This window comes from Scyliorhinus canicula, chromosome 11 (assembly GCF_902713615.1).
Source record: "Scyliorhinus canicula chromosome 11, sScyCan1.1, whole genome shotgun sequence".
NCBI lineage: Eukaryota > Metazoa > Chordata > Chondrichthyes > Carcharhiniformes > Scyliorhinidae > Scyliorhinus > Scyliorhinus canicula.
In genome coordinates this window covers 103738874-103751901 of record NC_052156.1, presented here as the reverse complement: position 1 = coordinate 103751901, position 13028 = coordinate 103738874, and the positions used below count along the sequence as shown (strand labels likewise).

The 13028-nt window shown below is 42.2% G+C and overlaps 1 protein-coding gene across 15 annotated transcripts in view; it reads right to left on the bottom strand.

The window, feature by feature from the left end:
- LOC119973238 (nuclear receptor subfamily 2 group C member 1-A-like) overlaps window positions 1–13028 on the bottom strand; it is a 164872-nt gene that overhangs the window by 28566 nt on the left and 123278 nt on the right. For 11 of the 15 annotated variants that reach the window (XM_038810933.1, XM_038810936.1, XM_038810938.1 and 8 more), the window contains 8 exons: window positions 8727–8861; window positions 8149–8376; window positions 7519–7603; window positions 5512–5691; window positions 5244–5391; window positions 2852–2945; window positions 2571–2755; window positions 631–814 (listed from right to left, as the gene is read on the bottom strand). In XM_038810933.1, the coding sequence (XP_038666861.1) occupies window positions 631–814; window positions 2571–2755; window positions 2852–2945; window positions 5244–5391; window positions 5512–5691; window positions 7519–7603; window positions 8149–8376; window positions 8727–8861 (1239 nt within the window). The remainder of the gene's footprint in view (window positions 1–630; window positions 815–2570; window positions 2756–2851; window positions 2946–5243; window positions 5392–5511; window positions 5692–7518; window positions 7604–8148; window positions 8377–8726; window positions 8862–13028) is intronic. The other 4 variants (XM_038810942.1, XM_038810937.1, XM_038810945.1 and 1 more) reach the window with 2 other exon arrangements.

The window sequence follows — 13028 nt, the reverse complement described above, 5'->3', positions numbered from 1 at the left end:
GGCTTTGTGTTGTTCTCTTTCTCTCAAACGTTTCCTGTTTGCTGTTTCTGAGTCTGCAGAGAATGTCTTGAGACCCAAATGAACCTGCAGTGAAAACTATTACAGACTGAAAGCAAAGACCTCATCCAACTGGAGGCAGAGGCAGAAAGAATCAAACTGGAAGATGTCCATCCGAACAAGAGACTTTTATCCTTTTTATTTTTACACCCCTCCTTCCCCTGGTTTGCCTGCCATGTGTGTGTATAAAGGGTGGGGCAGGTTAAAGGGGAGGAGGTGGTTAGGAAATAAATTAGAGTTCACCAGTTGCATTTGCTGCCCATTTAATTATAGTTATTGTTATTAATAAAAGTTAATTGTTTAAATTTACAAACCTAGTGACTGTAGTTATGAGGCAGCCAAAGACCAAAGATTTCGAGTATTTCTTAAATTAAGAGTTAATTTCAACTGTACTGCCACTCTGGGTTAAATAGGGCTGGAATTGACTGCGCACTAGCCCAGCATGTCATAACAATACAGAAAATGGATTGTATCATGATCATTAGAAGTTTGTAAAACACTGAAAGCTGTGCAAGTGTAAAGAAATTTATCACATGTCAGAATAACGTGAACATGGAATGCACATAACCATACCTTGAAAGCGACGTGTACATCACTGAGAAGAGGACCCTCAATCTCGACAACAGGAAGGGACTGTTCTCCGCTAATTAGCTGGATATTGGCGCCAGAAGTATCCATGCATTCTGCCGAGTTCTGAACAGCTTGCCCCTCTGCAGGGTTTAGTGCTTTTGCGAGTGTATCAAATGCCCTGAAATACCAACAGTCAGAAAACACAGGCATGTTTTATCGAAGTAACATTCCCAGTCACACTTCGATTTTACTGGTGTCGTGAAGTTTTAAAATGTTTTTCCACGGGGCAATTTAGTGTGGCCAATCCACCTACCCTGCACATCTTTGGATTGTGGGGGTGAGACCCACACAGACATGGGGAGATGTTCAACTCCACACGGAGAGTGACCTGGGGTCGGAATCAAACCCGGGTCCTTGGCGCCATGAGTCAGCAGTGCTAACCACCACCACTATGAGTCACTTGTCATGAAGTTAATACAGAATAGGGAGACTTGGAATAAGTCAATTGATTGAAAAGGCTGTGCTCCAGTGTGTTTCAATTAACTCTCGTAACCTTTTCACCAGCAGAAGTTTAGCATGACAGCAAGATCTTTGGTGGAGATTTTACAGAAACATCCTGGACAGTTTCTTTATGTGCTATTTCCAGGGCAAACAACAATGATCATTTACATTAAAAACTTAATTGTTATCCTGCCCTTTTGTTTGTAATGAAACTAAGGGGAGTTTTGCTAGATGTTTTTGCAAACCACAGTCATTATACTACAGAATAATCTTGGAGTGAGCTGGCTGAAATCATATTGGTTTGATCTACTTTTAAGTTATTACCAAACTGTGAATAAAATGTTAACTACAGAAAGCAGGACTGTACACACAGTGTAAAAAAAGAAACGGGATTTCCAAAATGAAACGGGCATCACATTCTGACCCCTCTGACCTCCGTCTCCTACGCTTGTCTGATGAAATTCATAGGAACAGCGCCAGGGACCCGGGTTCAATTCTTTGGTGACTGCTTATCTGGAGTTTGCACATTTGCCCAGTCTATGTGTGGGTTTCCTGCGAGTGCACCTGTTTCCTCCCATGGTCCAAAGATGTGCACGTTAGGAGGATTGGCCATGCTAAAATTGCCCCTTAGTGCCCAAAGATGTGCAGGTTAGGTGGGGATGCAGCATTAGGACAGGGGAGCGGGCCTAGGTAGGGAACTCTTTCAGAGGGGCGAGACAGACTCGATGGACCGAATGGCCTCCTTCTGCACTGTAGGGATTCTATGGAAAATTCATAGAACAGTCTCTCAATCTTTTGATTAGGTACTTTACAATCTGCCAGACTCCACACGAGTTCAATAGTTTTAGATCATAGCCACTTTTTATAACCATTTTTACAGACAGCAGCTGTTAGAAATGCTTCAGCAGCAATTAGAAATGATTCTGTTGCTGTCATTTAAAACGAGACCCATATTTTGTTTCTTTCTCTCTACCATAGGGGCTGGTTTAGCTCAGGGCTAAATAGCTGGCTTTTAAAGCAGACCAAGCAGCGCGGGTTCAATTCTTGTACCAGCCTCCCCGAACAGGTGCCAGAATGTGGCGACTAGGGCCTTTTCACAGTAACTTCATTTGAAGCCTACTTGTGACAATAAGTGATTTTCATTTCATTACCATCTCCTTTTGCCTTGCATCATCATAACTTTTGTCAGTTCATTTCTTCTACCTTTCACTATATCACAGATAGTCCCTTTGAGTTCTTTCCTCCCCTCCCCGCACTTACGCTGCCTCTGCACTTGCTTGAAAGTTGTTAGTCTTCCAGCTCTGATGAAAGTACATTGACCTGAAACGTCAACTCTGCTTCTCTCCACAGATGGTGCATAACCTGTGGAGTATTTCCAGCATGTTCTGCTTTTATTTGTAAACTGCTTCAGTATTTGTTACGACTCAACAGATAATAGTTACCTTGTAATATCACTGGCAGACTGATCATCTTGTTGCATTTCTGATAAAGAAGCATCTCCATTACTCAAGGCATCAATCCCTGATAAATCAGCACTACTTTGGGACAGATCCTTGGATTTGCTTAAGTTTGCAAGTGATGTTACAACATTTGCAAGAGTGCTTAAATCACCTTGACAGGTTTCAGCCTGAAATGAAAAGGACAGTTTATGAGCATTTGCTGATCTGAACATTTAACTTACAGGATACCATGAAATTTAGAGTAAACGGGACCAATATCCTACCTTGTTCTCAGCTGCATGTAACATAGCACTCTCTGTCTTCAGCAGTGGCTGTTGAATGTTAACCAGCATTCCAGGTTCCAGAAGACCTGCAGGCCTGTTTGAGACAAAAGGGTGAGTATTTGCATGCACAACAATAAACCCTTACATAGCCAATCCCCTTCACCAGTCAATCTATTAAATTCCTTCCCAAGCATAATCACCTCTACTTTACCATTACTGGAGCTCCCCTGTTATCAGCAGCAGTTGCAGTCCCCAGGGAATTCAGTACCCTCTCCCCAACATTTGGACAGCTGGGGTCTCTGAATAAGTAACAGAACACACTGTGGATGCTGGAAATCTGAAATGGAAACAGGAATTCTGGAAATACTCAGCAGGTCAGGCAGCGTCTCAAATTTCAAGTCGCTGATGCTACCTGACTTGCCGAATGATTCCAGCATTTTCTGAAGGTTTTACTACCACTGAATGAGTTGATTGGATATGATTGATATTTGTCACATTATTGTACAGTGAAAAGTATTTTCTGCAGCCAAATGAACGTACACAGTAGACAAAAAAATAATCGACAGAGTACAGTGACAAATGGTATAGCAACAAACAGTGATTGCTTACAGTGCGGAACAAGGGCCAAACAAGTAATACATGAGCAAGAGTTGCATAGGGCGTCGTGAATAGTGTTCTTACAGGGAACAGATCAGTCCAAGGGAGAGTCATTGAAGATTATAGTAGTATGGGGAAGAAGCTGTTCCGATGTCTGGGTGTGCGGGTCTTCAGGCTTATGCATCTTCTGCCTGATGGAAGGGTCTGGAAAAGGGCAAAGCCTGGGTGTGGGAGGTCTCTGACTTCCTGAGGCAGCGGGAGGTGCAGACAGAATCAATGGGAGGTGCAGACAGAATCAATGGGAGGGTGGCAAGCGTGTGTGATGCGTTGGGCTGAGTTTACCACACTGCAGTTTCTTGCGATCTTGGGTCGAGCTGATGCCATATCAAGCTGTGATGCAGCCAGATAGGATGCTCTCCATCGCACATCTGTAGAAGGTTGTGAGAGTCGATCCAGACATGCTGAATTTCTTTGGCTTGAAGTAGAGACGTTGTTAGACTTTCCTGACTGTTGCATCAATGCGAGTGCACCAGGACGATGGTGACACCCCAGGAACTTAAAGCTATTTACCATTTCCACTTCGGAGCCATTGATGTAGACCGGGGGGGGGGGGGAGGGGCTTGTGCTACGCTTCCTGAAGTCGATGATCAGTTCCTTGGTGGTCTTTGCAACATTTCGAGGGAGGTTGTTTTCGGTACACCATGCAACCAAGTGATCTATCTCCGTTCTGTAGTCTAATTCATCATTCTTTGAAATACGACCCACCACAGTTGTATCATCCGCAAACGTATAGATTGAATTGGAGTTAAATCTTGCCACACAGTCGTGTGTGTATAAGTACTACATAAGGGAGTACAATAGAGGATTGAGCACACATCCTTGTGGGGCACTGGTGTGGAGGAGGTCCCGACAGATTGTGGTCTGTTGGTGAGGAAGCCAAGGATCCAGCTGCACAGGGAGGGGTCAAGTCCAAGATTGCAGAGTTTGGTTATTAGTCTTGTCGGGATAATGGTGTTGAAGGCAGAGATGTAGTCTATGAACAACAGTCTGACGTAGGTCAGACTAGTTTGGGCTAGTTTCTGAGAGCAATCTCATGAATGATCTGTTATCTGTCTTCTGAACATGCACTGAGGACTGAGTTTAGGAGGAACTTCTTCACCCAAAGGGTTGTGAATCTATGGAATTCCTTGCCCAGTGAAGCAGTTGAGGCTCCTTCATTACATGTTTTTAAGGTAAAGATAGATAGTTTTTTGAAGAATAAAGGGATTAAGGGTTATGGTGTTCGGGCCGGAAAGTGGAGCTGAGTCCATAAAAGATCAGCCATGATCTAATTGAATGGTGGAGCAGGCTCGAGGGGCCAGATGGCCTACTCCTGCTCCTAGTTCTTATATTCTTATGCACAAGAATAAGTTTGTTACAATGGTGTGTTTCAAAATTGGGTGCTCACTGTTTGAATTTAATGCATGGTTTGTGCAGGAGTTAGGAAGAACATTAACAGTAGCAGGTGTATATTTTTGGACAATTACCCTGTGTAAATCTCTGTATGGACTGTTTAATTACAAATGTCTTCCCTAAAGAGGTCTTTCCCACAGGATCATCTTCAATTCTGTAAGCAGCACTCTAACCTCAAGCATTACACATGTTAATAAAGACACAATTATTTTTAGAAATCGGAAACCCTCCCCCACACCAAATCTGGACTTCTCAGTGGCTAACCTAGACTGGTGCTGCCACTATTGTCGTTTTCCACAATTAACACCATGCTCTTTATAAGTTTGTATAATTGAAATGGTACCTTGCACTTTCTTTGTCTGTTACAAAGGTGGGTGTTGCAGCTAAAGGACTCCGCAAATCCTTCCTGATGTAAATCTTTTCAGTAGAGGCTGCACAGTTTGCAGACTTTTCTCGTGAAACTTCAATCGGTTTCCGTTCACACTGAACAGCTATTGAAAAACAAACAGCATAACAAAGGTTTAAAAACAAACAGCATAACAAAGGTTTATACAGCCACTCTTAATTTGTGCACGTGCTCAAATCATTTGGAAGCTCAGTCCTTCACTTACAATCCTGCTTCATCCCGAGAGCCAGGCATCTCTGCAGCCGGCAGTACTGGCAGCGGTTTCGGTGGTGTTTGTTAATGACACAGTCCTTCGACCCTCTGCAGAGATACACCAAGTTTTTCCTTATGCTTCTTTTGAAGAAGCCTTTACAGCCTTCACAGCTCACTGCCCCATAGTGGCGTCCTATAAAGTATGGAGAGAACAAAAGACTAGCATCCCAGTACAAAATCAGGGGGTGAAGAGACAATTACTACGTAATTAGAAATGTCAAACATTTGCAATTTTCCACAAAATGTACTGAAGCAGATATCAGGAAAATAATTGTCAAGATTTATGATTATTGTACATGTTAAACACCTCAATTGGCTTCAGATAAGCATCAAGCTAAATTCAAGCAGAACTGAGGCACCAAGCACAGTGCTCCAAAGAAAAGGGAGCCGTTGATCTATGCATAAGGTGTCAAGCAAATAAAAACATTTTACTTGACTCTTTAATTTTATGATTATTCGGCTGAAAAAGAGAAAAAGGATAATGATAGCCACAGATCATCTGGATAGCTAATTATATTTACACTGGGTTCTTGAAAGTACACAATCAGTACTGCAATCAATACTCTTGAAACAGCTGAAAAACATAATAGCCAAAAACAAAGTCTGTTCCTTCAATTGTTATCCCCTTTCTCCCCCACCCCACTCTAATTCTTTGGAACCTACCATTTTGCTTCCACACTCTAATTCCCCTTCCTCTCGTGTTTCCTCGAATTAAATATTGGGAAAGAATAAAGTTATTGTTTTCAGCCATTGCTTCAAACTCCATACCCTAGCTACTGACTCAATCCCTCTCCCTGGCAACAGTTAGATTTAAATCAATCTATTTGCAACCTTGGGTGTCACATAAAATACTGAAATGAGCTTGAACCACATATTCGTACTGTCATGAAGACCGGGCATTTCCATTTTCTCAAGGTCATTCAACTTTGTCCCTGACTCAGCTCATCTGCTGCTGAAACCCTCACCCGTTCCATTGTTTCCTCTAGATTCTCACATGCTACCTCTGTAAACATGAGGATGTCTAAGATCCTTCTGCTTGTTGCTCAATTTGCTGCAAGTCCTGTTCTTGTATCACCTACATTGGTTCCCAGTCAAACGATGTCTTGATTTCAAAATTCGCACCCTTGTTTTCAAATTCCTTCATGGCCATGCACTTCCCCTTCTCTGTAACCTCATCCTACTCCAGAACCCTCCAAGATACCCGAGTCCGTCTAATTCTGGCTTCTTGTGCACTGCCAATTGTAAGTGCTCCAGCATTGGTGGCCGTGCCTTCACTTGCCTAGGCACATAGCTCTTGAATTCCCGATCTACCTCCCTCTGCTTTTGTACCTTGCTTTCTTCCTTTAAGACACTTCTTAAAAATCTACCTCTTTAACCAAGTCTGACCCAAGATCTGCTTATGTGACTTGGTGGCATACTTTGTTTTATAATGCACATTGGGACATTTTGTGACGTTAGATGCACTGTATAATTTGTTGTTGCTTTGCACACTTAATGTTGTTGACTATTTGACTCCTTCAGGGGGTCTGACTGCCTGCCAACAGATGCAGGCTCAAATCCGAATGCTCTCTTTCCCAAAGACTATTACTATATTCCCCACCTCATTGGTCAACAGCCCTGTCAAAGAAGAATATGGGACTAATGTGATGAGAGAAACTGGGCCAGAAAGGCCAATCGGATCTCTCAGAACAATGATGGAACACTGATCAACTATGAACAGACAGTTGCATTATAGATTTTCAATATGGCTGTTAGAAATGAACAAACTGAAGTGCTAGGCAAGTCTCCAGGTTTAGAATGGCACACTCCCATCTGCCTTAAGAGAAAGAATTGTGTACACACTTAAAACTATTTCATAGCCACAAAACACAAATTAGAATTTTTATTTCAGTGTCATCAAAAACAAGCTCAAACTAGATTTTGATATATTTGTCAGAGATTAAAGAAGACATTTTCTTACCTGAAGCCCTGTCCCCACAAACTACACAGAACTCCAGTGGCGGTTTGACTGCACTTTGCTCTCCTGAAACAGCATCCGTCACAATCTACAAAGAAAGAAATACAAATACATATTTTTTTCCCCTCTATAAATTACATACCGTAAAAGCATCAAAAATTAGGCTTTATGTTGGCATTCGCCAGATTTGGTGCCATGATTTTGGCAGACGATCTGGAAAAACTATGGAAGTTTTGGTCAAAGTTATGACATGGGGATTGGGAAAACCACTGCAGAAATTCCAACTCAAAACTTGAAATTTTGAACATTATAGGTTACGTTTTCTCAACTTGGTTTCTGCAAACAGTTAATGGTCAGGAACATATTGAACTCTGGAGCAGGCTTTGCCATGGCTCTTTAAACGGAGTCAAGAAAGCAGCCCACCAGCACCTTCGGAAGGCAACTTGGAATGGACAAGAACTATGGACCTTGCCAGAACACACTCATCCCAAAAATAAGTCCAACAAAAGCGCAAAGTTAAGAGTAAAAGAGGACAAATACCATATTTTAATTCACTGACAGCCACATACATGCAATTTTCTAATAACAGAGGCGACAACAATCAGTGCACTTTCCAATGTACACTTTCTGTACCTGTATATGCTGTGCTGATCCATCAGGAGATGTAAAAATGAGTTGGTTGAGACCTGCAGAGTCAGGTGTGGCCAGGATCACTTTTCCCTGTCCTGAATCAGGTCTGGCTAAAATCACTTTGTTTGACGATGTACCATCTGAATTTGTTAAGATGAATTGTTTGCTCGCACCATGATCCATTGAGGTGACGATTTGGATCTTCTGGCCCGTCTGCTGATCAGTAACAATCTACAAACAAAAACGTACTATTTAGTAGTTGACACCCGTCAAATGATAGAAGTGGATAAACCAAATATAATGTTGCCTATTTTTTTTAGGTCTGCAATAATTAAAATACATTAGCAACCAATGGGACAAACAACAATGTATTTAAACATATACTGGCAACACAATGTAGGGAGGTAGACACCACATGGACCAGTAACTACCTACATGAGGGAAGCCAGACTTTTAAAATCTGCTTACATACATCTATTCCTTTGTAAAGGCTGAAAATAGGATGGGTGGAGCAGGTTTTAATGCTCGAGTACATGCAACGGTTAGGCTATTTTCACCAAATTTAGTAAGAGAAATTCTACCTGAATGCGCTGAGCTACAGTGACACCAGGGTCTGCGGGAACAATCTGAATCCTCTGTGGGGTACTGGTCATTATTGGTCGTCCTATTACAGCTCCTGGAGCTACAGTAGATAATGTCCCTTGAGAGTGGGAGACCTGTGAGGAAGTTGCCAGGAAATATACAATAATAAAAATAAAAAAGGCACATCTAACTTCAAACTACATTTTTTTTTAGCAAAGCATCCCTGTCCATTGCAATTAAAATGAACTTTTAAGATGATTTAAGTTAATAATTTCCACCACATTTTTTCTCTCTTTTATTCAGTTTCCCACTGGTGCCTTATTATTACATAGAACAAACATAGAACATAGAAAAATACAGCACAGAACAGGCCCTTCGGCCCACAATGTTGTGCCGAAGTTTTGTCCTAGATTAAGAACAAATTAATCTACACCTCATCATTCTACCGTAATCCATGTACCTATCCAATAGCCGCTTGAATGTTCCTAATGTTTCCGACTCAACTACTTCCACAGGCAGTGCATTCCATGCCCCCAATACTCTCTGGGTAAAGAACCTACCTCTGACATCCCCCCCATATCTTCCACCATTCACCTTAAATTTATGTCCCCTTGTAATGGTTTGTTCCACCCGGGGGAAAAGTCTCTGACTGTCTACTCTATCTATTCCCCGGATCATCTTATAAACCTCTATCCAGTCACCCCTCATCCTTCTCAGTTCTAATGAGAAAAGGCCTAGCACCCTCAACCTTTCCTCGTAAGATCTACTCTCCATTCCAGGCAACATCCTGGTAAATCTCCTTTGCACCTTTTCCAAAGCTTCCACATCCTTCCTAAAATGAGGCGACCAGAACTGCACACACTACTCCAAATGTGGCCGTACCAAGGTTTTGTGCAGCTGCATCATCACCTCACGGCTCTTAAATTCAATCCCTCTGCTAATGAACACTATCACACCATAGGCCTTCTTCACAGCTCTATCCACTTGAGTGGCAACTTTCAAAGATCTATGAACATAGACCCCAAGATCTCTCTGCTCCTCCACATTGCCATGAACCCTACGGTTAACCCTTTATTCTGCATTCATATTTGTCCTTCCAAAATGGACAGCCTCACACTTTTTCAGGGTTAAACTCCATCTGCCACTTATCAGCCTAGCTCTGCATCCTATCCATGTCTCTTTGAAGCCGACAACAGCCCTCCTCATTATCCACAACTCCACCAATCTTCGTATCGTCTGCAAAGTTACTGACCCACCCTTCAACTCCCTCATCCAAGTCATTAATGAAAATCACAAACATCAGAGAACCCAGAACTGATCCTTGCGGTACACCACTGGTAACTGGGCTCCAGGCTGAATATTTGCCATCCACCACCACTCTCTGTCTTCTATCGGTTAGCCAGTTCGTTATCCAACTGGCCAAATTTCCCACTATCCCATGCCTCATTACTTTCTGCATAAGCCTACCATGGAACCTTATCAAATGCCTTACTAAAATCCATGTACACTACATCCACTACTTTACCTTCATCCGTGTGCTTGGTCACCTCCTCAAAGAATTGAATAAGGCTTGTGAGGCAAGACCTACCCCTCACAAATCCATGCTGACTGACCCTTTTCAAGCAGTGTCTTTCCAGATGCTCAGAAATCCTATCCCTCAGTACCCTTTCCACTACTTTGCCTATCACCGAAGTAAGACGAACTGGCCTGTAATTCCCAGGCTTTTCCCTATTCCCTTTTTTGAACAGGGGCACAACATGTCCGTGTTCAGCTGAGGGAGTGAGATAGCCTGAATTTCAAATGACTCCACTATTGTAATTGTTGCTTACACTGTCACAGAAGGTGAACAGGAGCCAGGTTGAGCCGTATACTACTTCCTGACTAAAACACAAGTTCAAATCAGTGAAGACTATGAAACCTACATCTATCAAAATAATTTTATTGACTTTATGGAAGAAAGTGAAGAGATATATTGCCAAACATATCCTGTTTTAATCAGCACGTTTGTTGAACAAAGCAAATTCCACTTGTATGATAAATAGCTTTGACGTAACTCTTACTTCCATCCCTATGACCAGTTCTTTCTTTATTAGGCACATCAGCTCTCATAGCTGTTGCAGAAATTTACTGCACCACACAATAAAATTTATAATTTCCATATGCTTGATGTTTATTATTCTTGTAGCTGAGTTTTCTAATGCGACACTCATCATCCAAAATAAATATCCTACTTGTACCCACAGTATCTACAGCTCAGCAATTTTAAAAATCGTACCCCCCCCCCCCCCCAACCCCGTGGCCCAGAAGATAAAGTTTACCGCTGCAAGCCTCTTTGTAAATTAGATCTTTATATTGCCAAATACAGCATGTTGCTCCTCACCAACACAATATTATTTTCAGTGCATGACCATCAAAAATGCACACAGTACCAAAATGCTCTCCAACAATCACATATTTAAATCTGCATGGTTGTCTTTTTTGAACCCAAATGTCCCAGTACTTGATTAGCTTTGCTTGTAATAATCTTTATTAGTGTCACAATGAGGATTACATTTACACGGCAATGAAGTTACTATGAAAATCCTAGTCGCCACACAACGGCGCCTGTTCGGGTACACTGAAGGAGAATTTAGAATGTCCAATTCACCTAACAAGCATGTCTTTCGGGACTTGTGGAAACCGGAGCAACTGGAGAAAACCCACGCAGACACGGGGAGAACGTGCAGACTCCGCACTGACAGTGACCCAAGCCGGGAATTGAACCCGGGTCCCTGGTGCTGTGAAACAGCAATGCTAACCACTGTGCTACCGTGCCGCCCGATGACAATTTTGTAATGACTGCCTGGATATCTCATATGTTAAGTCAACACTCCAATCAAGGTTCTTTACCTCATTTCTTAATAATCTACACAGGCATTTCTTAATAATCTACACAGTTCACTTCTTCTATTCCAATGTCCCTTTGTCACATTAAAACTATCGTTCCTTAAATCTTTTGGCTCTTTAACTCAATTCTTTTTCATGTCGTCATCCCAACATTCACTTCTACACTTGTCAACTTGCCAAATGCAACACTGTATGTGGTATTACATGGGGCAAGAACCCCCTTTGCTGCACAATGACATTAGAAATAAATTTAAGCAGATGACCTGTTTCTTGTTCCTGGATTCTTTCAGAGTGCTACCATTTCGCTAAAATATCTAAGGCAATTAGGGACGGGCAATAAAGGCTGTCCCAGCCAGCGACGCCCACATCCCATAAATTAATTTATTTTACATTCCGATGTATCATTCCTATTTGCTAATGTCTCAGTGACCAATGATGCAATGATCAAGAACTATTAAATCTTTGCTTGCTCCTCCATGCAAATATTTACTGGGTTCTCATTCTACTTTGTAATGTTGGCATATTTTCCTTGTCAATCATCCTAGGTGTGTTACTTCATATATGCTTAGCCGTTTTTAGATGTTAGGTGCCTACGGAGCTCAAAGTGGGTGTTTCTTCTAAGGTTTGGACCAAATAGAAAGCAGATAGTGAAAATGGATCTTTATAAACCAGGCCACTGAGGTTGTTTAACTTACTCACTATTTCAAAGGGACTTTTGCCTTTATCTTTTGCTACTGGCATTCTACTTTTGTCATTTTCAAGATTCCATAATTATCCTTTTTGGGGATATATGCCTTGCACTATATCCCTGGATGATCCTGGTTGGAGTTTGGTGATGAGGGGTCAAGTTGAATCAGAGAGAATATCCTTGTTTGATTGAGGCAACTGGAAGTGGGTGGGGTGGGGTCCAGCTTGCAGTGGCGGTTTTGCTGGCGAGTGGGCCCATGCCTCGGCAGTGCTGTATGCTTCAGGATGATGGCTGCCATTCCCAATGCTGTTTTGGATGATGATCCCGGCTCCGTGGTGCAGGTCTTTGGTGCTCACTTTTATTTATTTAGGTTTTCTTTTTACCCAATTGTTATTTTCTTTCCAATTAAGGGGCAATTTAGCATGGCCAATCCACCTCCCCTGCACATCTTTGGGTTGTGGGGTGAAATCCATGTAGACATGGGGAGAATGTGAAAACGACACACGGACAGTGACCCAGGATCTTCAGCGTCGCAGTCCCAGTGCTAACCACTGTGCCACATCCCCCCTCCCGTGCTCACTTTTATGATGAACTATGAAATATCCATGGGAAATTGGAAAGTGCAGAAAAGAATCCTGGTATTTGATTGAGCAATATCCCTGGTGAGGATCCGCCTTCAGTTTGTAGAAATCCTGCTGCATTGTAGGTTGTCTACCCTGACCGACTT